Source organism: Cinclus cinclus, chromosome 27 (assembly GCF_963662255.1).
Source record: "Cinclus cinclus chromosome 27, bCinCin1.1, whole genome shotgun sequence".
Classification (NCBI taxonomy): domain Eukaryota; kingdom Metazoa; phylum Chordata; class Aves; order Passeriformes; family Cinclidae; genus Cinclus; species Cinclus cinclus.
The window spans coordinates 7,235,468-7,262,090 of NC_085072.1; the positions used below are offsets into that span (position 1 = coordinate 7,235,468).

A 26,623-nucleotide genomic window follows, 5' to 3' on the forward strand; every position below is an offset into this window, starting at 1 on the left:
GAAATCCAAACTTACTACACTTACTACAGCAGACAAAGCTCCCAGAGATCCTGGAATGACAACACGATCCATAAAGAAGCAGTGGAAAACTACTCTCTAAACCACAGGCAGATTTATCATTCACAAGTCTAAGCAGGACAGAGCAACACATAGATCTCAAGACAACTGTTGCTCTCAGAATTCTTATTTATTAAGAGCAGAAAGGAAATTTTGCTTAAGTTTTATACATAAAAAAGTAAACAGTAAATTTTTTTCTTATAGTCATTTCCACTGAAGAAAATTGAGAAATAAGTTGTCTTTTTAGATAATGTTTATTTAAAAAAATAAAATTAATTGACAAAGATACCACACTATTTTGCATGCTGGGCACCCCTTGGCTCACAGGACCCTGTTCAGCATGAAACCGCTCCGTAAGCAATGCACGAGCAAAAACCACCCCAGCCTGGCTCCCACCTGGCAGCTGCTACAGCCACACAACTTAGTGAGATATCTCTGGGTTTTTACCAGCTCAGGTCTTCAGTAAATAAATTCCAAGTGGACACTAAACAAGTATTTCACTAAGAGATGATGAAATATTAAAATTAAAAGCAAGTCAGATTGCAGCTGTAATTATACTACATTAGAAACTTCAGTTGGTGGGGATCCATTTACCATATAAAGATTAATTTGTAATCAAGGTAATTACAAAGAGCATTTACTTCCTGCATGCTTTCCTGGGCTTGGAACCAACAGAGTTGACTACATGGAGAGTTGACTAGGGTGTACTTGGAATTCACTCTCTCAGGCAGGAGACTAGTTAAAGGAGTGTTACTGATAACAAAGAAGAAAAATTATACAACATTGATTATTATAAATTACTTTGTTCTTATCTGCTTTTAGCCTTAGTCTCCTACAAGTCTTCATCCATTCCTGCAGAAACCGAACTCCTCCATTCCCCCGTGGTAGGTCCCACCCCTAGTGGTGGTTCGAGTGTGTGGGGCAGCCCTTGATGCGGAACACATGGATGTGCAGGTGGGCAGCGATCTGGTTGCACACACTGACACAGTATCGGAGCAGGTCGAACAGGGACAGGATCTGCACAGGGAAAAAAATCATCCACAGTTATACCCACACCTTCCTTGTGTCCCACAAGGGTGTAACAGCCCACACTCCACAACCACAGCACTGGTTCACTGAAATGAATCTCCAACTCTAGGAATAACCATGGAATCACAGACTGGCTTGGGAAGGGAGAACTTAAGAGCCCATCCAGCTCCACCCCTGCCATAAGCAGAGACAACTTCCACTAGCCCAGGTTGCTTCAAGCCTGGTTCAACCTGGCCTTGGACACTTCCAGGGATGGGGAATCACTCCCTAAAGAGTTTGTGAATCCTGGGCTTTCTTCCAGCCTAAGACAAGACAGACTCTCAATTCTACAATCAGAAAGCAGAGAAGAGTTACAGCAGCTACAGAGATAGTGTGAAATGCCCCATTAACTCTGAATGGTGGTAACTGCATACACATCTTTTCTCATGTATCAACACAGTTTTACTGAGAGGTTAACACTGTTTTTGTGCATTAAACTTGAGCATTTGATAAGCCCAGGTAAATTGAATTTCAGATGTTTTTCCCTATGGGTGCTGGAATTACGACAGAGCTTAAGGCACAGCCAAAGCACCCTTACATTGCCCATCACAGAGCCCCTGCTAACGATGCAGCAATACTCATCTGCAAAGTATTTCAATCTAAGCTTTGAATATTTGCTACACTGCTTTGAATTTTTAAATTATCACAGTCATCAAGGTTGGAAGTGACCTTCGAGATCACTGACTCGCATCATCATCCCAGAGCCACCGTAATCACCCTTAAACCATGTCCCCAGGTGCCACATCCCAACACCTCTTGAACACTTCCAAGTATGCTGACTCCATCACTGCCCTGGGTAACTTATTCCAATGCTTGATGAACTCTTCCAGCATTTTTTTTTTTCAAATATCCAACCTGAACCTCCCCTGGCCCAGCTTGATGCTGTTTCCTCTTGTTATGGCCCTTGCTGCCTGGTAGCAGAGCCCAACCTCCCCTGGTTGTCCCCTCCTGTCAGGGAGTTGTGCAGAGCCAGAAGGTCCCCCCTGAGCCTCCTTTTCTCCAGGCTGAGCCCCTCAGCTGTTCCCTCAGTTGCTCCTGGTGCTCCAGCCCCTTCCCCATCTCCATTCCCTTCCCTGGACATGCCCCAGCCCCTCCGTGTTTCTCATGTCAGGAGAGGCCCAGAGCTGTGCCCAGGACTGGAGGTGCCCCAGCAGTGTCAGCACACAGCACCACACTGGGTATTCTGGACACATCATGGCTGTGACAGCCCAGGTGACACTGGCTTACTTGCCCACCTGAGCTCATGTCCAGGGAGTGCTGTCACCAGCACTACCAGATCCTTTTCCAGCTTTCCACTCTTCTCCCAGCCTGGAGCGTTCCATGGGGCTGTTGCGACCCAAGGACAGGACCTGGCACTTGGCCTGGTTGACCCTCCCACCGCTGGCCTTGGCCATGGATCCAGCCTGTCCAGATCTTTCCAGAAGATCAACATCTCACCCAAGATGGTGTCCTCTGAAAATTGTCTGGGAGTGCCTTGATCCCATCACCCAGACCATCCCAAAAGACAGTGCCCAGGACTGTCCCAACACCAAACCAAGGACACTGTGACCCTGCTCAGCTCTGTACCAGCTTCAAATCCACCCCCTCCAGGGGATTCAGCTGGGCACAGCCAACACAGTGAATTAGTGGCAGAGCTAATTAATAAAATGAGCCTGGACTCACCAGGGCAATCCAGAGGACAATATATTCATCAATAAAGCTGTTAAAATATTGGTCAAGGAACAGCAATGCTGGGCCTATGAATGCTGTGTCATACAGATACATCTCACTCTTGGTCATGTGGGCAACCTGCAGTAAAAAAAAAAAAAAAAAAAAAAAAAAAGAGAAGTGTAAGAAATAAACGTGCCTGTCAAGGCAGAGTGATTTCAGATACACAGAGCCAAAACCATACAGTTCAAGCCACATTACTACAAAATATCTAATACTCAAGTTGCAGCAACAATACTGTTTGAACCACGGTGCTTCACAGCTACAGAGATGCAAGGTTTGCAGAGAGGCATCTTTTATTAGAGCAGAGAATGTAGCAAAGGAAAAAAAAAAAAAAAAAAAAAAAAACAAGTTTTCCAGCTTACTTCTTCCTCCTGCCAGAAACCAAACAGGGAAATGGAAGCAGACAGGTAAATTTTAAAGTTGAGCCTGGAAACAAAAACTCACAGCTGCTGGAGCTTCAAAAGTCAAGGACACTTGGTGTTCTTCTCTCTCCACCTCTTTTTCTCTCATTCCACAAGCATCACCACTTCTCTCTGGTTACAATTTGATGAACACTTCTGGTGTTCAAGTGTGCCCTTCCCACCTCCGTACATGCACAGAACCCATCCCACACTCCACCCTCACTGCACAGCACAGCTGGGATGCGACTGAGCAACAAAGCAGGCCTGGTAAGAAAGAAACTCTTCCTCCACTATGAATTTAAACTCTTCCACTGTGAGTTAAGTCCAACACTGACCCAGCTCACAGTAGCCCAACAGAGGCCTGCAGAACTGGGATGGCATTTGAGGCAGGAGCTGTTTAACCTTCAATCACTGATACCTCCGCCCTGTACAAACCTGTTAATGATTTTAATCCAAATTTTCCTCCAATTCTTCAAGTTAAACCCTCAGCAAGTGTTCCAAACCTCAGCAGCTCCATCACCTTCTCTCCTTCTGCCAAACCTTCCTCTCTTTTGCATCTGAGGGGGATTCCAGCCACCTCTGTTCCAGCCCAACTCTTCACACATGTGCACAAAGACATTACAGAAGTGTGAATTATACAGCTGGGCAACGAAGAGAAACAGCTCTGAGCTGTCCTGGTGCTGCCTGTGCAACCACAGCATCAACTCCAGATTTCCACTGCCCTTTCAAACAGAAAAAGCTCTGCTGCACCTCCACGCTACTTAAAGCAAAGCACAAATATCTCTTCAGTGCACAAACAAGTGCAAGTTACTGAGTGGAATACCCAGAGAGCTCCATAATGTACAAAAAGTTTTCCTGCAACAAGATTTGGAAAGATTCTGGCGCACTCACCACCAGTTTATTTGTGATCTTGGCAGACACAAAGCCAAAAGTCAGGATGTAGAGGCAGGGGTGCCTCTCAAAGAGCTGCACAGCAGATTTCTTGTAGATCATTGCAGCCAAGGTGATCACTGAGCCAATATGGAGAAAAGGTGAGAGGACACTTGTTCCCTATGGTGAGATTAAAGCATGAGGTTAATAAAATGTGCATATTGCAAAGAAATCTCAAAGAGCCCCTCACAATGTGGTGTGCAATGAGGAGTTAAAAATAAAATCACATTAGAAACATCTTTCTGAATGCTGGTGCTAAAAGGAAACAAAAAAAGGTGAAAATTGAGCATGCAGCAGCTGAGAATGTGGTGGAAACTTTCTGGTGGTGGGAAAAAATCAGATTTTAGGCAGGAAGAACACTGCTACAGAAGGTGCTGGTGCAGACACCTCCACTAGTTCTTTTACATTGCTAATATAAATAATACAGATCTTTCAGAAGGATCAAACACAGAATCTTCTTGAAAAATTTCCTTCTGAATGGATTTTTGCACAGGATTTTTCCGTGAACTCTTCGGTGAGGCGTGTATTTGTATAACTTGGTTTATCTCATTAATACAAAAACAAAAAGTTCAATGAATAGTTTTAATCAAAAATTTTAGAACTTTGACTCCTAAATCTACTATTCTGACACACACAATATTAACTTGTTTTCCCCAAGCCAGCAAGGAGCTGAAGGGAAAATATTTCCCATGGAGGAGGGATTATGTTAAGTACAAACTGTGGCTGAAGAGCCTCTGTGCTGAGGAGGAACTGGCAGTCCAAGGTACTCACTGCTATAGTGGATCCATTTTTGCCAACTCCACCCGTGAAGATCACACCAAAGTAGTTTGTACAGGAGAATATGGTTCCTGCCACAGTACAAAGAGCTGGGAGTATTTTCACCTGAATATTCAGTATTGGAATCTTAATGGAAGAGAGACAAGAAGTTAAAATATGCACAAACTCAAATTTGGGTTAATATTTCAGGTGCACTCAAACACTCCACTTTCCAACACAACATTTGCTCTTCTCTCTCTGCTATACAGAGACTGACATTTCTACAGAGAAAAATGTATTTTCCAAAAATCCTTCCATGAAGCTTTCCAGAAAACCAGACTTACATTCAGTTACCAGAGAAGAGACACCAAAAGCAGAGAAATGGACAGAAACCAAGAACTTGCTCTGTCATCCTAGGGAAAAGAATCATCACCTTTCCTGAAGCTGCAGTCAAAATCAAACTGGGCAAAAAAAGGGTCACTTGGGATGGTCAGATAAACCCTTTCAAGCACTGGATCCAATCTTTTGCGCAAGGCAAGGCAAACAAAGAGACCAGCCAAGTCAGATCAGAGTCAGTGACCCAGCAGAGGAAGGATGAGGTTGCTAAAGAAGGGAAGAATGAGCACAGGCAGTTTTGAAAGTTTCCTTCGTTTAACAGTCATGTTTCAAGCAGAACAGGAAAAACTAGAAATGAAGACTAGTCCAAAGTAAACCACAGGAAGTATGTTATGGAAGCAAATGTTTAGAGATAACCCAAAACTTGCCAACTGTATTCAAACTACTAAAAGCTCTTTATTAATGAACTGAAGTCATGGCACTCAACTGAGTAAGTGCTCAGCTCCCCAGTGAGTCCAGTCAGGAACAGAAGCCCAAAGGTCAAGTTGCTTCTATTTTTCTTTATTTACACTCTCAGAATAGCTTTCAGCAGGTAAGTCATGGAATATTATGAGTTGGAAGGAACCCATCAGAAGCATCCAATCCAACCCGTTCCAACACAGACACCCCAACAATCCCACCCTGTGCCTGAGAGTGCTGTCCAAACACTCCCGGAACTTGAAGATCATTCTTGAAGATCCTAAATTTTCTATTCCACTCAACAATTGAATCTCTTGATCCTTCCAGGACATGATTAAGAGGCAGAAGAGCTTTAACCCTTCATGCCTTGTTCAGCCTACTCCCCAAACCCCCCTCAGTTTCATTATACTCAAAAATATTTTGCTCTTGCTAAGGCTGCCCTGCTAAGGCAATAAAAGGCATTTCCTAGAAGATTTCAGGGGAAGAATAAAGACAAAGAGAAGGCTTGAATTGCCAGACTGGAGCACTACTTGTAATCATCCATTAACATCAGAAGGCTCAGGACTCCTCAAGCTCTTCTAAAAGCAGGTACCTGTGCTGGCCTCTGCCTCAGAACTGATACTTTGGTATTTAAAGAAGGGGGTGGATTGACTTTTACAAGCAAAAGGCAACAGTAGCAAACTCCCATTACAGGAGTCAAACAACATTAGGGTTGACATTTCCCCAAGACAAAGGGAGTTGGCTGGGAAGAACTCCTAGCTACCACTAGAATACTGGAGAAGGATGCTCAGGGATGGAAAAGATGAGGCCACACTGTTTTAACAACCAGTTTGGCAAGTTTTGGGTTCTTAACACCCTCCTTCTGTCCTCCACAGCAGCTGCATCAGTGTAAAAACATGTCTGAAGAAAAATTAATGAGAAACAGCCACATACAGAAATTTAGCAGAGGAAATCCAGGAGTGGGTTAAAAAGTCAGCACCTGCTGAATTTCTCCATATACAAAATGGGAGCAACAAAGCCAAAAGTGGGAAGCAGCAAAATCAAGCAAATATCAGATTACTTTTATTTTTTCCCTCTGAGTAGAGGGAGAGAGGGAAACGTTCCTACAAAGTGGAGCAGGACCTGAATTTTAACTCAGAGGACACTGGAAGACAGCTGCAAGGCTTCCCTGTCTGGTATTCCATGTATCACTACAGTCCCTGCAACTATTCTGCCCTTCCTGGTGATTCCAGGGGCTTCGTCCAAGCAGAACTTCCCAACACCATGTCAACAATGCAGGAAAGTATCATCAGTCACATTTTTTACAGGCAAACCATGTTCTCTATTAAACTCTCTGAGACTGATCACATAGAGAAGGCTGCATTGCCCAGAGAGCTGCAGAATCCAGGTAAATACTGGCAAAGAAGCATTCCAGGCTGGACAGGGTTTGGAGCAACCTGGTCTAGTGGAAGGTGTTTCTGCCCATGGCAGGGAATGCTACTGAATGAGCTTTAAGGTCCATTCCAAACCATTCCAGGATTCCAGATTTTGTTTGGGAAGAGCCCAGGCATGGCAGTACCCAAGTGGCAGCAGGCAACAGACAGAGTTGGGAACGTCTGCCAGAGCTGGCATTAAAGCAAGTCTGGGATATTTTGCCAGAAAATTACTGCCAGGATTCTAGAGTACATTCCATCAGTTTTATGCAGAATGAATTGGGATTTAAAAAAATAAAATTATGAGGGAACAGGCCAGAGCAGAACTCAGCTAAGGGCTCATGGAAGCAGCAGGGAGGAGCATGTAAGAGACTACGCCAATGGGCACAGAGCCACTTCCTCCAGGAACTCCTCCTGTCACCAATCCCACAAATACCACAGCCAGCTGGGCAACTCAGACCCTGGAGTCCTTCTCACAGGGCTGGATCCCAGCTGGAGTTCGGAGCTGTCCAGACACATTGCACACACATCTGCCTGAGGAACAACTTCCTGAGGGCTGAACTCCAGCTTCATATTCCCAGAGTGTTTGTGCTTTTTCATATTCCACACTCTGTGGGAGAAAACTCCAGCAATTGCAGCACATTTCTTGCTTCAAGCAAGAAAATCGACTCCAAATATACAATCTATTAAATGAGTTACCCTAAGCTTCCTTGCTTTACTCACATGTCCAAAATGGTCCGAGCTGGAGCCATACTCAGCCTCCCACAGGAATTACCCAGCTCCAGGAGCCTGGGGAGCAGCATTTAACAGGCTTTGAAGAGAATTTACACTGACAGAAAGGAGGGAGCCAGGACAGGCACACACAGTTTCATGGAATAAAGGAAAGGCAATGAAAGCAACAATTGCCAAAATCCACAACTCTGCATTTCACCTGTTCAGAGTGTTTTGCTTTTCCCGCGAAAAGTGGAATGTTTGAGTACACAACTACATTTACTCCATATTTCCCCCAAACAGAAGCAAATGAAAAATGCCAAACCACCAATTTTGCAATCACATCAAGTAGTAAAGGATTAGAGAGGGCTGGGTGAGAAGGGGTTGTGTGATTTATTTTGCCCTGCAAGCAGTAAATAACATTTATCTCTAAATGAACACAAAATCTCACTCACTGAATTAAACAGGATTGTCATGGGAGACCTGATTAAGGCTGCTCTCTGGAGAAATGCTCCATTAAACCAACCAAAATAGTTTAGCATTTTTGGGAGCTCAGGCAAATGCTGCTGCAACACAGAACTTCTGACAGATCTCAAGATTTTGCTGAAAAGGGTTATTTAAAAGGCTATTTTTGAGTTATTTAAGCTATTTAATAACAAGAGACCCATTTCTAAGCTCACACAAACATCAGTGAATTGTGCCAGAGGTTGCTGTAGCAGCATTTTTCCCTCCTTTTTTTTTTTTTTTTTTTTAAGGAAACTGAGAAGAGGAATTTGAGAAATTTTCTTGGTAACACAGAACATTAAATTATAGCTACATGGAGATGTTGGCCACACTAATATATTCTGGAAAACTTGGCACCAGTAAGGTGATGTGTAGCCTCATTTTTATTTTCTAATCAGTCCTACCCACCCTCATTCCCTTTAGATGGTATTTACTTTGCAGTTTATAGAATTAATTAAGGGCTTTGGGGTTTTAAGCCTGAAAGTAAAAAAGCAGAAGTAGCAAAATCAGGATAGCCATGATTAGCTCATTTGGATCCTCTACACATACTGTTGGTTCATTGCTCCCATTACATAGAGCAGGTAAGAATAAATCCATTCGGAGTGAAACTTTTCAGGGACTTTTGACCATCTCTTGGTGCTATTGAAATCAAGATTTCTTTCTCCTCAAGAATTGCATTTAACAAATACAGAGAGAAGATCAAAAACCAGGCAGGAAAACTAGGAAAACCTTCCAGGAAATCAATGCTTTGGAATTTATTTCCAGTAAATTCATATATTTTTAATTTATGTATGCACGTACACGCTTTTCTGTGGACAATGCCATTTGGATAGCTCAATGTGGCTTCAGTAATACTTACAATTGTGATATTATTATTATTATTATTGCCATTAAACTGCCAGCTGACATGACCTGGTGAGCCTGTATCAACATACCTATACTATATATAGATATATACATAGATACAGATAGAAATAAAGCATCTGCAGCTAGGCTATGCCAGCAGCTCATTTACTCATCTTAGTTTAAAAGAAAAAACCTGACAATTGGGGATTTTCCCCTTAGGCAAATCAAGAGTCATCGGCCACATTCAGGCCAAATTATCTATTGTTGGTTCCAAACTGCTCTCCAAGAGTTCCCCCAAATCCTCATCCCAGCTTAATATTCCTCCACTGTTTGTTGCATGGAATTCATTCAGGTTTTGGCCAGGATTTCACCAAAGATTAAAGTTCATGCAATGTTTCGTAGCTTTTTACCTGCACGCAGAGTGTATAAAATAACCTTGTTTAATGGCACTGTTACACCCAGGATCCACATTAATTCCGTGAGATCTCAATTCAAAAATCTGTTTCCATTTATAAGAAAAAGTGAAACCTTCCTGGAGAAGTGAAACTGTCTTGAGATGTGCAGGAGTCCTGCACATGGGATTATTACAAAGGATAAGATAAGAACATGAGCAAAATTACCAGAGATTGCCAAAAAGGTGGTCCTCCAATCACTGCCAGTAAATGCATGATTATTATGAAGATTTGTACTTCAGTCACATCAATTCTGATTAGGTATAAAAAGCCCAAAAAAAAAAAAAAAAGCAGAATTATTCAAAGCAATTTCAAGTCCGTTATTCGCATGCTCAGCAGCACAACTCTGTCATGCATGGTAAAAACACCCCAAAAGGCTGAGGAAAAGAGGAAATCTCACAAATAAATTATAAGGCAAAAATGTATTTAGTTTAGTTGTTCAAATTAAGAGTAATGTTGTGCTATAATTTTGTTTTACTTCACAGTGCAGTAACAGAAACCCATTTTATCAACAGGAAACATTGGAACTCTTCACTGCCCAGTGGCAGCTACAGAAATAAATATTAAGTTTTAACCTTGTCCACCAAAAAAAAGAATTTAGTACAGATGATAAAATTCTAAAAATGTATTTCTAATTCCTATGAGATTCCCTACCCTATCATAATATGAATATTCTCTGAATAGCACCAAGCTTTGAAGAGAAACACAAATCCCTAAAGGGTTGATGGAAATGGTACAATGGCAGCAAGAAGCGAAACCTCTCCAGGAGAGCCAGGATGTGCTGCAGGAAAGAAGGGGAGAAACAGAGATTTATTGCTTTGTTTTAAGGAGCAGGTAAAAGTCTTGGAGGTAGAAAGAAGGAAACACAGGTGTACAAATGAATGCCAGAAATAGGAGTATATAAAAAGACAAGTGAAATGAAGAAGATGGACTTGCTAGTGTGATATATATATAGATATGTAGATATATAGATATATATGGGATGTATATACACTCTGTATGTTATAAATAGGTATATACATTTTATACATCTACATATATGCATACAGATGTATGTTACATATAAAAAAATGTTATATATAACATATCTATTATAGCCATACAATAGTATCTTGCCCTGAATTATTTTTGATACAACAAAAATAATCCTTCAAGTCAGTTTGAAACATTTCTGGAGTACCCTTACTTCCAATTAGATAGTTCTACTTAAAAGAACTCCAAATCACTTCCTGCACACACAAGCTTTGCTGTGACAAAACCCTGTACATATCACCTCCACAGGGAAGGAGCATTATGGGGTGGGCTTTCCTCTCTCTGCCTTAAATGACCTACAAGATCATGGAATTGATTTTAATATTACCTCAGTGTTTCTCTGTAGACATTGTTTCAGTTTGGGAGTGTATGCTTTCATTTGAGGATCTCCAGTCTGGTCAGCAGCAGAGCCTTATGCTCAAGGGATATTCCAAGGCTGCACCTAAAACCCATGGTGGACATCCCCCCCCCATGACAGGGGTTGGAATGAGTTTTAAGGTCCTTCCCAACCCAACCCATTCCATGATTCTTAGCTTTATCAATTTGCTTTTCACTACACAAACCTGGAGATGGGACACCCAAGAAATAACCTTTGGAGCCCTCCAATACCCAGTCTGCTGAATAACAATCCTGCAAGGCAATCACAACTGGCTGGGGGAAAAATTAACTTCCACTGAGGAAAGAATATTCTAAAATATCTCTGCTTTCAGTCCTGATACAAACAAATGGAGCCATTGAGGTACCTTGCAAGAAAAAAATTAAAACGCTCAGCAGAGATACACAGACCAACTGATTTAATGCAAACTGCTTCCTCCCAGCCTTTGGAGTCAGGATGGAAATGTGCTCTCAGTGTGCCCAGCCAAGGAAGGGCTGGAGCAGCTCCATTCCAGGAGAGCAGGAATGTGTTTTAGCCCATTTCACTACTTCTGTCAATCACCTAAAGAACAGAAAGAAACTGAGAAAGTTCACAGAAACAGTGACTAATAACTCATGGAGGTAACTCAAACTTACAGCTTTCCTTGGATAGGAAACCAGGTTTCTTTTGGCAGCAGAAATCTTATGCACAATAAAGCAAAGTCATGTATGGAAACCCAAGTTATTCTGCCAGACAAACCTTTGCACAAGGCTGAGAGCCCAACAAACACATGGGGAGAAGTGCCTGGATTGAGGTTAGGGAGACAGTTTTATCTTTACACAGACATGGCACAGCCTTTACTCCCCTGCCCAGGGCTCTGCCCTTCCAACTCAAACAGAAACAGCATCAGGCAGCCAGGGATATTTGTTAAAAACTCATCCCTGATTTGCAGTAAGAATCTCTTATTGCAGAACAAATATGAGTCTTAACTTCAGTTCTACCTTAATATTCTGGATTTTTAATACCAAATGGCTCCTTAACACAGAAGACAAAAGCATTAAGACCTACTGAGGAAAAACTAAACACCAAACTATCACCTAAAGAAAACATAAATTCTTAATCCCAAGGAGAGAAAAGACCTGGGAACATCTCATGCTCATTAAAAGCACTGTAAAATGGCTTGAAATGATAGGCTTGATATCAGTAAAGCACATGCTTGATGTTGGAATTATTTAGTGATTTTTTTTCCACAGGATGTCAAGCGGCCTCTAGACAGAAATCCACAGGCAGCTACTCAAAGCTAGACCACAGAAGGAAAAAACAATTGGAAGCCCAATGTGGTTAGAGTGGCACACGGTTCCTCTCTGGGTTTAACTTGAATTCAAGGTAACTGTGCAACCGCAGCATAAACCAGATACATCTATAATGCTGCTACATGGACCAGTCATCCCAAGTTCCTTAAAATTCAGCCACTTTTTTCCCCCAAAAACATCTGCTCAGCCTCATCTCCTGACATCAGTGGGGTCAGGAGATTGGCTTGGCTAAAACAATCCAACCAAAGTAGAATAAATTCCTGTCCCAATTCCCAGCCCATCAGCTTCCCTAGTGATTTTTTCATGACCTTGGGAATGCTGGGAGACCCAAAGGGGAGGGCAGGGAAGATCTGCTCAGCCCCTGGAAGCCACACAACCCAACAGTGAGCCAGTGGGACTTGGCAGCTCCAGACTGGGGAGGAATAAATGGGAACAACAGAGAAGTGGATTGCTACCAGCCTTCATAAAAGTCCTAAACAGCCCCTAAAAAAAAAAAAAAAAGTTAAAAGAATGCCATTATAAACTAAAGCAACAATGTTTTTGTCAAGAGAGATACCAGCAATGCAGTATCTGCACTGCCTGGAAAGCAAGAACATGTCAGGTGATCCAGAGGACATTCCTACACCTAAATGATTAACTTAAATTTATGCAATGGGTCCAAGTATAATGAGCTAGCAATCAAAACAATCCATAAATTGCCTCAGTCACCACAGTGATTTTAAACTAGTAGAGCTGGGAAGTACCTAATAAAATGGGAAAGCAAAAGCAGGGCTGCAGGAAAGCACTTGCTCCATTTGGATGAAGACTGACCAATGCCTTTCTTTTTGAGGGAAAATTCATGCAACTTGCTTTAGTGGATGGGGAATTTTTTCACAAAGCAGGGTAATAATGTTCCTGCTTAGATATGATGTCATTAGTACCATATTTTATTCTAAATCAAGTTCCATTGCATATTCAAGTAACTCTCCCATGGTAAACATTAGAGAAAACACAATTCTGGAGTAATAGATGATTTATCAAATTATAGCAAAAAAATAAGGGGAAAAAAAAGCAGAAAATAGGGAAAGGCCCTTGTTCCTGCAGACTGCCTCATTTAATTACTATAATCATATTTAGTTACATATAAGCAGGTACCACACACAGAGCTGTAAGAAAGCGAAACCATTTCAAAGCAAGAAGGGAATCAGCCAGTTCAAAGATTCTATTTTCAACTTGTGTTTGTGTTTATTTACTCATTTAAATACTACAGTGGAAATCCTAAGAAAAAACAATTGGGAAGAGCAAGCAGCATGAATTCTGCTAGAGTTCTTAAAGCCTCTGAATGGGGATATTTTTATTAAGTGGGTTATTTTCAGGCATCACTGGAGCCACACTTCCCCGAACCTGACCCCCTTCCCCCAAACCGGATGTTTCCTGACAACTGAGTCATGTCAGCACTGCCCAGACACTGACAGTGTGCACATTGTGTGGAGGATCATTAAGCCCCAAGAAATGAAGAAAATGAAACAAACCATTTTCCCAAGACATTCCCACACTACAATAGATGGACAGAAAGTTTGTTAACTTGTTAAAACAAGTTAAGTGGACACAAAGAATCAACTTCCAAAAATTTCTTCCTCAAATAAACCAGGGGCTTTTTCATCTTCTGTAAAATAAGCAGAAGACCCTGAACCGAGGTTTAAGAGCAGCAGGTGAAGAACAAGAACAAAGAGTTGATACTGACAACAGAGCAAAAAGCCAAGACTCAATATTTAACAAACAAAAATGCCTAGACAGAACATCTAATAAAACAAGGCTAGGGAGAACACTCACAATAATGCTAAGAAATACTGACTCTGCAGCAAAGTGATGTTAGGGAAGCATAATAACCAGCAGAGCTGTAGAAGGCGGGGACAGGGCCAGGAAATGTCAGCACAGCACTGGGGGTAAACCACAGGCTGAAAACCAGAATACCCGAAGATTTAATTCAAATGAAGTCAGGGAAGCATAAAAGTTGTGAGTTTTCAAATGCACATTTCAGCCCTCACTCCCTATCTGCCTAAATTCACAAGACAGAATTCCTGCAGAGCTTCCAGGGGCAGCAGCAATTCCTGTGGTGACACTGCCATCCATGAATTCTGAACACACTGCAGTGTTTTCCTCTGCTGAACCTCCTTTCCCTGTTGTGACAAATTGAAATGCAGATTATTTGCCAGTCTTCAAACTTGTACAGTCTTCCCAAATAAGAGAAGAACCCAGCTTGGTTGGAGCTAGAAGGGAGCTGAAAGCTCACCCCATTCCACACCCTGCCATGGGCAGGGACACCTTCCACTAGCCTAGGTTGCTCCAAGCCCCATCCAACCTGGCCTTGAACACTTCCAGGTATGGGGCAGCCACAGCTGCTCTGGGCACTGTGTGCCAGGGCCTCACCACCCTCAAAGGGAGGAATTGCTTCCCACTATCCCATCTATCCCTGCCCTCTGGCATTGGGAAACCATTCTCCCTTGTCCTGGCGCTCCATCCCTTGTCCAGTGTCCCTTTCCAGCTCCTTAGGCACAGGAAGGGGCGCCAAGGACTCCCTGGATTCTTCCTTTCTGCAGGCTGAACATCCTCAGCTCTCCCATCCTTTCCTCATAGGAGGTTTCAATCCCTCTAATCATTTTGTGGCCAAATATTGTCAGGAACATTACTATTTCAACATTTTGTTTTCTATAAAAAGCTGAGTGGTCTCCAGATTGAATCATCCTCAACACCTCTGTATCTTTGTGCTAAACTGTATTAAAACAGACAAGTTCTGGTCTTTGAAAAATCACCAGGGCAGAATGTTCCAAACCAAAGTCACATTCCATCAATACAAGAACTGCAGGGTGACATTGCAGAGCTGCAGGGAAAGGGAGGAAGGGCTGAATCTTTGCCCCTTCAAGTGTCAATGCGGGGAATAATTGAGTAAACCTATTTTGATTCCCAAACTATTTTTATTTTGCAGCTTTTTAAGCCTTCAGGTTCTTCTAAATAATTTCCCCACAGGCTACAGGGATAGCAAACTTCATTAACAATTTAAGACATTTTCCCCTCCTTGGTGAACATAAAACTTTCTGCCCAGCAAGTACAAGGTTTAACTGTGCTGCAAGAATTTGAAGCTACTCACTTCATACTGTCCTAGCTACTGTATTATTTTCAAGACAGGGTTATATTATTATACTTTCTCAGTACAAACGTTTGCCACATGGAACAGTCAGATTATGAATCTGAGATATGCAATACTGACCTAAAAATCTGTTCTGCCTTACCTCTGAGTGTGCAAATAAGTGATTGATGCTTGATGTGTCTGAGTAAACCACTTGGAAGCAGCAGCATCTTTAGTTATGAGTTAGACTAAAACTAAAGATGCCAGAAGGCATCTGGAATTACTCATGCCAGAATTTAAAAAGATTTAAAAGTCTATCCTGTAACTCAGTGCCTAAAACTGGGTTAAAGTAAGTGCGTGAGGAGACCTGTCACAGGCAACACTTGGGGTTCTGTCTCGGGAGCCAGTGACAAGGGCCTGAGGGACAGGACAAAGGAGATGTGGCTTCCCAGTTCCAGAGAGCAGAAAGAGATTGTCACAGCACAGCTGGACCGTGGCTGAACACATAGATCTGGCCATAACAGAAAACCCAATTCAGCTGGCCTAGTTCACTATGTAAGTAAACAAGGCCTCAGGTAAAGCTATGACAGGTTGGATTCAAACCCAAACAAGAGACCTCTGCTGCCCCATTCTATCCTAAATACAGACATATCATTGGCCAAAGAGCTGGACAGCACAGAGATTTTAACCAGCAGTGGATTCAGGTGTGAGAGTTTCAAACGCTCTATAAAAGAGAGTGCGGAAAAATAAACCAAGCTGTATCAGTGTGTTTAAGTTATGTGTCTGTCTCCAACCACTACTAAAACAATAGATGAGACATTGGGAAGAAGTTTCTCCTTGTGTGGGTGGTGAGGCCCTGGCACAGGCTTCCCAGAGAAGCTGTGGCTGCCACATCCCTGAAGTGTCCAAGGCCAGGCTGGACACTGGGGCTTGGAGCAACCTGGGCTAGTGGAAGGTGTCCCTGCCCATGGCAGGGTGTGGAATGGGATGACCTTTAAGGTCCCACTAAACCAAACCATCCTAGGATTCTGTGAAAATGCCCTGTCTGGCCCATCCCCTCACACCCCACCCCCCAGCTGATGGCAAAACCAGTATCACCACTATCTCCTGGGATGGCAAAGGCCTCCTTTGCCATGAGGGGCTGCAGATGGACATCTCTGGCAGCTCCAGGTCCTCTGCACCTACCCTTCTTCTCTCTCCCATCCCATATCAAATTGTTCTAATCCAGCTCAAACACTTTCTTTTCATCACCCAATCGGAGTCATTTCCACTCCACAACCATCACACCAGGGAATGATTTCAGATTGAGTGTTCCAGAACTATGTGATTGAATATTTTTTTTCTGCCCTAAACAACTCCTTGGTCAGTTGAGATACTGACATCACAGGCTAAAATATTGATTTAAGCTCTTCCTTCCTTCAGATTACTGCTTGCTAAATTACCATTTCCTGATACTATTTCCAGCACTTCATAGATTATGGACAAAGTATTTTAAAAATTAGGTCACTGATGTCACTGACTCCCTTTAGAACCACCCAGCTGGAGACATGTCAGGATTTACCAGATTGCTGATGGTACTGCATCTAAAGCAGAGCCTTTAAATAACCTTCTGAAAGCAGAGACTTTGCTAAGCTACTACATGAAAAAACAAAAGAACTATTAGAAAACAACTAGCATCAACACAGGTTTAAGGAAGGCTATGTAAATCAACCACCAAAAAAATAACCTCACTTTTGTTTAACATCTGATGCAGTTCTAAGAAAGAGATCAAAAAGCTATTCTTATATCCTCAAATATTTCAAGGAAAAGTCCAGGCTAAAAATCCATCAGTAATAATCATCATCTATGAGATATTTCAAGGAATCCAATTAATTTGCTTTTAATGTTAACATTTTACTGGGAGAGGAACTCACCCACATACAATGTATTAGGAAAAATAAAGAGGTGAAATAAGGAAGAGAAAGTCCTTTCTAGGGTAGCTAATTAGAGGGGAGAAGGATTTATTTAGCACAGACATAAGGAAAAGTATTTTGAAAATAAAGACAAGCTGGAAAGGAAGTTACTTATTCATGAAGCTACAAGCACAGAGATCAAGCTGCACAGCTTAAACCAGACATTTTTAACCAGACATTTGAAGTTATTACACAAGACATAGTTCCCTGAAAGAGCGAAGAAATTCTCCTTTTTTTTGGTGGAAAGGTATTGAAATGGCAGCAACAAAAGAAACTTTTTTAAAAAGTAGTTCCAACAACATTATTCTACACCCACAATTAGAGCTGCTTCCACAGCCCTACTTGGCTTTTAGGTGAAGCCAAAACAGCGATAAAAAGGAAAGTTTAAATCAAATTTTTGTTGAATAGGCAGGTTTTGCTTCAGTTTCATATAAAATGTGATGCTTTCAAAAAAATTTGTTTCCAGTTACATCAAATTTTTCCTACTTGTTCAAATATTTTTCCTCCTTGTGTTAAATGTGAAAACTCTGGTGAAGTACCCTGGAGGAACTGCTTTCCATAGAGCAGTGCATGACAAAGGTGCTGCCCGGCTCAGTCCATGGCACTGCCAAGCAAAGGCTTTACCGTATAATTCCAGAATGAGGGCCCCAGCGTTCCCGTGAGGAGCTGGATGACCACTGTGCAGAGCATGGACTCTGTCACATCAAATCTACATGCAAGGGAGAGAAACAGTTCAGAATATTCTCCTGAGCACTCCTCTGAGGCGGAGCCATTAAACATCTTCAGTCAGGCTAAAGGACAAAATTTAGATTGGGATGATTCAAAGGCCAGGGAAGGGATTAACAACAAAACCCAGGATCAATTAATTAACAAAACCATTCTAACCCACATAGTATTTTACACACTTAAATCTTCATTCAGAACTTCTGCAATTTACAGTTTTACCATATCACTCCAACACATGAGGAAAAACAATCATTTGGTGTGTGCATGAGAGAATAAATGCAATTCCTTGCTTGGAGTCACAGTGAATAAAATCCATAACCAAGCATAACCCAGGACTCTCATCTCCTGACCTCATGTTGGTGTCTGCAAATGACACTGAATACGTGAATTCCTTAGCTCAGAAGATGTTCCTGCATGTTTCACTGGAGCAGAATTGCAGATTGCATTTCAGTTTGACACCGCTAAGGGAAAGGAAGAAGCTTCACCTCCCTCCTCGTGCAGCTCCTAGGCAAATAATTCTCCAAGAAGTGAGCTCTGGACCCCTACTCAGGAGTAATTACACTCTATTCTGTATATATTTATTTCTCACCCCTGACAGAAAGGGATGAAAAAATATGCTGGAGCCAATAGAGCAATAGAAACCACCCTTTCTCCTAATACAGTCCCATAAACCTGCATTTTACCATAACAAAAATATTTTTAAATGGGATAAATTTAAAAAAAATATCAAACCATCTAGTTTAAAAAGAAAATAACTCAGCAGCAGCAGGGGCAGGCAGAACACAGCTCCTGTTTATTGCTGTGCTTATCAGAGTGTGCTGCAACAGACACCCACCATGCCAAGGGATTAAAAATGGGCAGCACAGAAAAGTCATTGTGGCCCCACTGCAGGGCTCAGGTACAGTGATGATATGCAGACCTGATATCAGGCCTGAAGAGAAGGGCTGCTAAAGTTCAGTCTGATAAGCATTTTCAGTTTAATTATCACAGCATATAACACAGTAATAGCCGGGAGGACAATAGTTGGTTTTTTAGGGAATACAAGAAGAGAAAGCCCCATGTCCAAACCCCATAGCTATTTTGGGGATTCACAACAGATGCAGTTTCCATCCCTTTTTTTCCATGTTTTTTTAGGTGGTATTTCTAATTCAGACATGCATCCATCATCCACGAAGTTCAAGAAGGGGCATTGACCTTGGCATGTGCTTCACTCTATGGAGATGCTGGCACTGACAATCCCTGTGCCTGCTCTGCTGGGAACCCCGTCAAGCTCCTGAGTCTGGAGCCAATTAACACACAGGGGATTAGTGCTGCATCCAGAATATTCCCTTGTCAGTGCAAATGTACTGAGTGCATTCCATGGGCAATTCTTAAAAGGCCCTGTTTGACTAAACAAGTCATTAGACTATTCAAGAGCCACCACTAGCTCAGGGCTCAGAGACAGCTGCTGTCAGTCCCTTCCTTGTGCTAACAGGGAACCCAAACTGAACTCAAATGGAGACATGTCCTGAGAAAATGATCCAAGGACAACAGGAAACAGACACTTACACTGGAGACGGCCCTGAAATCAAGTCAATCACTAGCAACACAGCTGATCTAGTACAGCTTTTTAAGACTGTGTGAAACTATGGGGGAGGTTTATGCACCATCTTTCCCTTCTTCTTCCAACACAAAAAACTCTGTTAAAAAGTCCCAAATCACAGCAGACAAGAAAGACACTCCTGCCTCCACAGAAAACTGAAGTTATGGGACTGGAAAACTCACAGGGATCTACCAGTTAATGATCTGGTCTGAAAAATTACTCTTCCAGCTGTCTTGCCCGTATCTACTGAGCATGCAAGTGGGAATACTATGGCTGGGCAATGAACTGGGAATCTGAGCAGGAGACAAAGGACTGTTTTCTTAAGGAAACTACAGCAGCAAGAAAACAGTGTCAACATCTGAACACGAGAGAAAGAAAGGCTGAGTCACATGCTAGAAGTGCAAATGCTTAGTTATGAAGTTATTAGAGTTTTATCCTAACTCATTCCAATCCAGTAGTTTTACTTGTATGCAATGAAATACAACAGCATGAATAAAGTACTGTACAGAAAAAATGAAAACACGAATTAGAATTATTTTCAGCACCAGGAAATTAGTGTTACCAGAAAAATAATATTAAAAATGGGCCATAAGACCCTTTTCTTGTTCTTATACACATCCACTATGTAAATTTTTCCTTCTGCTGCTCATAGAGGTACATAGAAGTTGCACAGGTCAGGCAATAGCCATGTGCTTGTTATGTTTTAGTTCTCACTGCTCTGTGAAATAATGAACAACAAGGAGTTATAAGAACAATCAGCAGCAGCATCTCCACACACGACCAATGGGATTGCGGCTGAAAATGCTGTTGAAGGACTTGTGGGAGGGAAGAGGAGGAGGATGTGAAAACCACCCCCCACCTTTTCCATGAGCCCTCAGCAGCTGCACAGGTTTCTGTGACGCTGCCAGTGTGACTGAGTGAGCAGGAGGTGCAGGTTACCAAACTTCACACCTACCACAAACACACTTCAACACGTCCTGCTTGCAAGCACAGAGAACCCAACACCCCCTGACATCAACAAAGGCTCTACTTAACCTCAGACTCTCCTCTGTAAATAACCTGGGTGTAAAAGCTCTCCAAGAAGTGTTGGAAAGTTTTAAGCTCTTCAGTCATGGGGATTATTGCCTTATCTCAGAGTGGAGATCCTGAGGCTCTTCCCAGGAACAAGAACTCAATGTGCTAAATGCTGACTTGGAAGGTTTCCATTGCTGTATTTCAGTATTTGGTGTGTGTTGTCTATGTGAGATAAAACACCAACTCCTCCTCTGCTGAGGCTGAAGAGGAAGATTGGCTTAGGTGCTTTCTGAAATCCAGACATTTCCTCACCTCTCATTTGGATCTTAGTGGCTTTATTGGTGACAGGGCTCAGATGAACCAACCCATTATCCCACAGGCTCTTGGTACAGCTGCTCCAGAGTCACTGAACAGGAATGTTCCCCCAAATTCTCCAACTCTCCTCAAGAAAAGCTGTTTTGTTCAGGAGCCTGAATTCTTTTCTTTCCCTGAGGATTCTTACTCAAATAGCAAAGTAACCATTTTTAACTTTTCAGTTATATTAAAGGTGGTAAAAACAGATTCTTCCTCTCATATTTGTGATATTCCTTTGTGAAGCCTCCTTGGAAACTAATTCCCATCCATTGGTATCTATATTTACACATATATACACAGCTATAATTCCTACCATCACCAACTTTTGGTATTTTCATTAAAGAAGCTTGTAATAAACCAGATAATGCAGTAACTTGCAGGGGAAATGCTGGAGATCATGGTACAGAAGCACCCTCAAGTCTCAGGACAGACCCTTGAGTGTTCAGTGCCCAGTTTTTTCAATATGATTCAGCATCTCCAGCACTTCCATCATGAACAAGTGCACCAGGACTTTATCTGAGCAGTTTGTGCCTCATGTCTCTCAAGAAAACACCCAGGCTGGACAAGAGGGAATGGCTTCCCACTGCCAGAGGACAGAGTTAGATGGGATACTGAGAAATTCTTCCCTGTGAGGGTGGTGGGACCCTGGCACAGGCTGCCCAGAGAAGCTGTGGCTGTGCTGTGCCTGAAGTGTCCCAGGCCAGACTGGACACTGGGACTTGGAGCAACCTGGGCTAGTGGAAGGTGTCCCTGCCCATGGCAGGAGTGGAACTGGATGAGTTTAATGTTCCTTCCCGCTCAATCAATTCCATGATTCAGAGATGATTCTGAGCTGTGCTGCAGAATCCAGCTCTGACCAGGATGGATGACTTCGACCCCCTGGATGTAGGACAGCCCCTGCAGTCAGGCTGTGCTCTGACCTTGAGCAGCTGGAACTATCCTAAGCCTGCACACACTCGCTTTTCCTCCTGCACTTCCTGCAAGGGACCAGGACCACCACTGAATCCAAGTGGGACAACCCTGGATTAGGGAAGAACGAGTTGATCACACCTGATAACATCACGAAAATCCTTTCAGGATTTTGCACCGTATTCCCTAACAATCTGTTTTCTGCAGCATGTTCCTGAAGTATATCACATCTGCTTCCACAAGGACACACAGAAGTCCATTGCAGCTTGCCAGTTAGATTTCTGGGATATGCAGGAAAAAAATTCTGTTTCCAAAGCAGAGATGCTCCAGTGATGGCACAGCTGCCCCAACATGACTCAGCTCATCCTGTACTGCAGCAAATCCACAACCCAGACAAATCAGTTCCTGTGCTGGAAACCAGGTCAGGAGAACCAAGTCATTATTTAGGCTGTCTCAATATTAAGTGGCTCTCTGGCATTCAAAACAACATTTTTCTTTTTCAGATGTGCTGAGTATTCCTGTTGTTCCATAAGATCATTCCCAGATCAGATGTTTTAAGTAAACTTCTGCATTTAACTCTATCCCTGCTGTTCCCTGCTGCCTTTGCACTGCTGATATTACAGTGACTTTCCTGGAGCCTCACTTTCTTTGAGACACTTTCTGCTTCCTCTTGGGGAATTTTTAAGCAATACTGACCTCTAGCTATTATTTTAGCTGTTAACGCCAGTTGCTTTTTGAAGAGTGCAGTGGTTACCAGGCTCTAATGGAATTATGTGATCATTTGAAGATGGAGACATATCAAGGACTTTATTGACTCAACTGATTATTCTAAATCCTGGACTAGCACAGGGACCCCCCCTCCCCAGGAGAAGTCAAAGAACCTACAGAGCTGATAGATTCAGTAACTGGGCCCAACTGAACAAAGTTTCCCTCCTCCACCTGCAGAAGCTGTAGGAATCTCACAAAACAGATCCCATTTCCTTCTCCCTCAGGGGAACTGATCCTGCCCTGCAGTCTGACATGCTTTGCTCAGCTTCAGGGACTTGCTAAGGCTGGTACAGTGACAGAGAGAATAATGGAATTAAGGTTGGAAAAAGCCCTCCAGCATCAGGAAGTCCAGCCTGACTGCTCCCCACCTTGTCACCAGCCCTGAGCAGTAAGTACCATATCCAGTTGTTCCTTGGGCAGAGACAGGACTCCAAACCTCCCTGGGCAGCCCTTTCCAATGCCTGGCCACCCCTTCCAGGAAGAAATTCCTCCTGATGTCCAACCTGACCCTTCCCTGGTGCAGCTTGAGGCTATTTCCTCTTATCCCATCCTTTGTTCCCTGGCAGCAGAGCCTGACCCCCTACTGGCTGCACCCTCCTATCAGGGAGCTGTGCAAAGCCACAAGGTCCCCCCAAGCCTCCTTTTCTCCAGACTGAGCCCTCCCAGCTCCCTCAGCTGCTCCTGGTGCTCCAGACCCTTCCCCATACACAAACCACACACCATTCCAAAAGCATGCACTTTGTTTGACACACTAATTTCCCTGTTTTTTTAATGCAGCAATACAGGCTGATTCTATAATTGAACATTTCAGGCCTGTGTGGAAGGAGAAAAAATACCATCTCCCCCTTTAGCACCCTCTGCTCTTCTCCAAGCCATTTGATTATCAAATCACTGAAATACAATTGCAAATACACTGCACTGAAATACAATGTCTTGGACATATCACAATGAGAGTAAGTGACAGCCAGCTGTCTTCTCTTTCCTGCTGCTTTGGAATTAAGGCAAGTCAAGAACACAGTCACATTCCCTGAAACATCACTACTACACCCTCTCTCTGGAGACTTTTGAGTCATGACATGGGAAACAAACAGGAAAAAGCTACCATGTACAAGGATCTTTTTGGCTCCTTTCAACAACTGTCCCTGATCCCACTTATTCAGGATTAAGGATACCTAAGTCTGTGCAGTGCAGTGAATCTGAAAGGGTTGATAAAATACCATTTTTTCAGTTTTACATTAGTGAAATGAAAGCTTCATTTAAAAAGTGTCAAACTGTGAGAATCTGTTAGCTGGATAAATAGTCTCATAGTTTTTGCATTGAAATTAACATCAGCTGATGACAATCTATTAACCTTGCAACACAGGGCAAAAGAAGGAATGAATATGTTTACTACACAGTGACATGTTATCTAAATTAATGATACACACATTTAGGTCCTTATTGCCCGTTTTGAATTAGCTACATATTAATGGTCACCACATTCTTATAAGGCCAGGCAGAAAAAAAATCTAATTTGCTGAAAAATGCCTCCAAAATACAGAAAAAGGAATAACCCAGTGAACACCAGCACTGACCCAAACATGTCTCTGCAGCACAGCAACAGTTTGGAGAGGCTGATACCTCCATCTGTAAAGTCAAGCACATGTCAAGGTTGGGCTTTTGTGTTCTTTGATCAATAACCAGAAATCTTTGATTATCAGGGTCCTGTAAAGTTCAAAGGGAGCTAAAAGCATTCAGACCTTTGGTACAGCATGAAAGTGAGACTCCCAAAACAGGAAACTATTTGAGCCACACGTCTTGTTTTAAAGATTTAAGTACCAGAATGGGATAGTTTCAGTGAACCTGCTTTAGTGTAGTCAGAGTTGGAACAGAAGTCTAGATTTTCTTCTTTTCATCCTCGAATAGACATTTAAAACTGATCCAACATCTTAAATTTTTGAGAAGAAACACCAAAGTTTCTCAAGAGCATCTGCATATTTGAAACAGTGTCCTGCCAATAAAAGCTGGCCCAAGAAGCCCATAGTTGTACTGTTTTAGCAGTACTTGGGTACCTACAGACCAGCAATTACAGACCATAAATAACAGTCTATTAGACATCTATACATAGTTGTTGTTGAATTGCTTCAAAATCCCACTAAGGGCAAATTTCTGTTTCCAGATGGAACAAGAAAGAAATCTGCAGTGCATTTATTTGAAATGTGTTTGCTTACTCTATGAATGCAAACACAGACTAAATTCTCAACAAAGAATACATTTATTTCCCCATTAAGGTTAGAGAATTCCACAGCTCACCAAGTGCTTGTGTTGCACCTCCCACCCAGCCTCATCCAGCATGAAACAGGATTTCTGCTCCTGACTTTCTTGGCATTGCAATTTTGGTTCCATTTATTGACAGAACCATCATCTGCATTAACCAAAAGGGATTCTGAACTTTAAATTGAAGGCACAATGGCAATTAATACAGTATATTTTATGAATTATGGTTAATATTAACAAATAACTGCACATCACAATCAAGCAGTATCAAGACAAGAGTTTAATGACTGCTAAAGCCAGACTGCCACCATCTGACCAAAGCATTCCAGACTTGGGACAAAACAGCAGGTATTTTCCATTACTTATTTAGCTTTACATCACAGCAAAAGCTCTAATTAACTAACAGGCCAAAATGACATTTTACCACTCCTAACATAAGCTAAGGGACATTAACTATTAATTACAGCTCTAACATATCACTATGGATAAAAACAATTTGCTACTGCTCTGAGGACACTATGGCCACACAAGGTGCAACTGAGAGCAGAATTTCCCTTTCCCTTTCTCTCAGCCAGGTACTTACATGCCGAAGCGCAGCGTCCCCGAGACGTACGTCTGCCAGTGCGCGCAGTAAAACATGAATGTCCCAGCAAAACAACAAAAGAACATCCAGTCAGGGTTGGTGCCCAGCTGCACAGCAATACAAGTTCCCAAAACCACAAAGACTGCAGGAGAAAATCAGTTACACAGTGAAAAGGGTGGATGTGTGTAAGGATCCTCACCAGAAGCAAAGCTAACAACAGGGTCTGGAGGAGGGACAGTGGGAAGGTTATCCTGGCATGATTATTTCACAAACATAAGAGATTAACGCTTCCACTTGAAGACAGGTTGCATAACACAGAATTCAATCCTTATCAGTTATTACAGATCATCAATAGTAATGTTTTTTAAGTCTCCTACATTTTTATTCCCTGTGATGCCTAATCTCATTAAGGAACTTGAGTAATTTCTACAGCCGCAGCCTGCAGCAAGTTTTAGCGTTTCTTCTTACATTTGCCAGATATTTTCCCCTGTGTTCTGAACTTTTCTGATGCCATTAAGAAAATCAAAGGTCTGGATACATTCAGGATGTGTAACATATCTAAGCCTTCCCCTCCACCCCTTCCACACACAACTCTAACAAAGAATCCATAAAATTTAAAGCCTAAGACCTTTAAAATTTAAGGAACTCAAAATGCCCAATCAGGAGTTGGACTCGATCTTGTGGGACCCTTCCAACTCAGGATATTCTATGATTTTACAATTTTTTTGCAATGGGGTTAAACTTCAGGCTGGCTCAATGAACTCCACCTACCCAGAACTGACCTGGACAATTCTAATTCGAATTCTAATCTTAAACTCTGATTTATGAGTCCCACTGCTTAGGCTTAGACCTGTCTTGGTATCACTCTGTATCAAGTCAATATGAAATAACATAGCAGAGTATTCTGACAACTTCTCACAGAAAATATTTTAGAACCAAGCTAAAGTATCACAGAGAAGTGCTGGCTCAGGTTGAATTAGTCACATGCTTATTTCTGTTTTCAGTGTAATACAAGAGAAGACATTCAGCTG

General features: G+C 42.3%; 1 protein-coding gene across 2 annotated transcripts in view; it reads right to left on the minus strand.

The window, feature by feature from the left end:
• Positions 1 to 249: 249 nt before the first annotated feature.
• CEPT1 (choline/ethanolamine phosphotransferase 1) overlaps positions 250 to 26,623 on the minus strand; it is a 31,873-nt gene continuing 5,499 nt past the window's right edge. Inside the window, exons 4-9 of one of the 2 annotated variants that reach the window (XM_062509413.1) lie at positions 25,593 to 25,734; positions 9,811 to 9,895; positions 4,938 to 5,069; positions 4,128 to 4,286; positions 2,788 to 2,913; positions 250 to 1,074 (exon numbers count right to left, since the gene is read on the minus strand). In XM_062509413.1, the coding sequence (XP_062365397.1) occupies positions 955 to 1,074; positions 2,788 to 2,913; positions 4,128 to 4,286; positions 4,938 to 5,069; positions 9,811 to 9,895; positions 25,593 to 25,734 (764 nt within the window). In that variant the 3' untranslated portion in view covers positions 250 to 954. Of the gene's footprint in view, positions 1,075 to 2,787; positions 2,914 to 4,127; positions 4,287 to 4,937; positions 5,070 to 9,810; positions 9,896 to 18,024; positions 18,110 to 25,592; positions 25,735 to 26,623 lie in introns of both variants that reach the window. The other variant, XM_062509414.1, reaches the window with a different exon arrangement.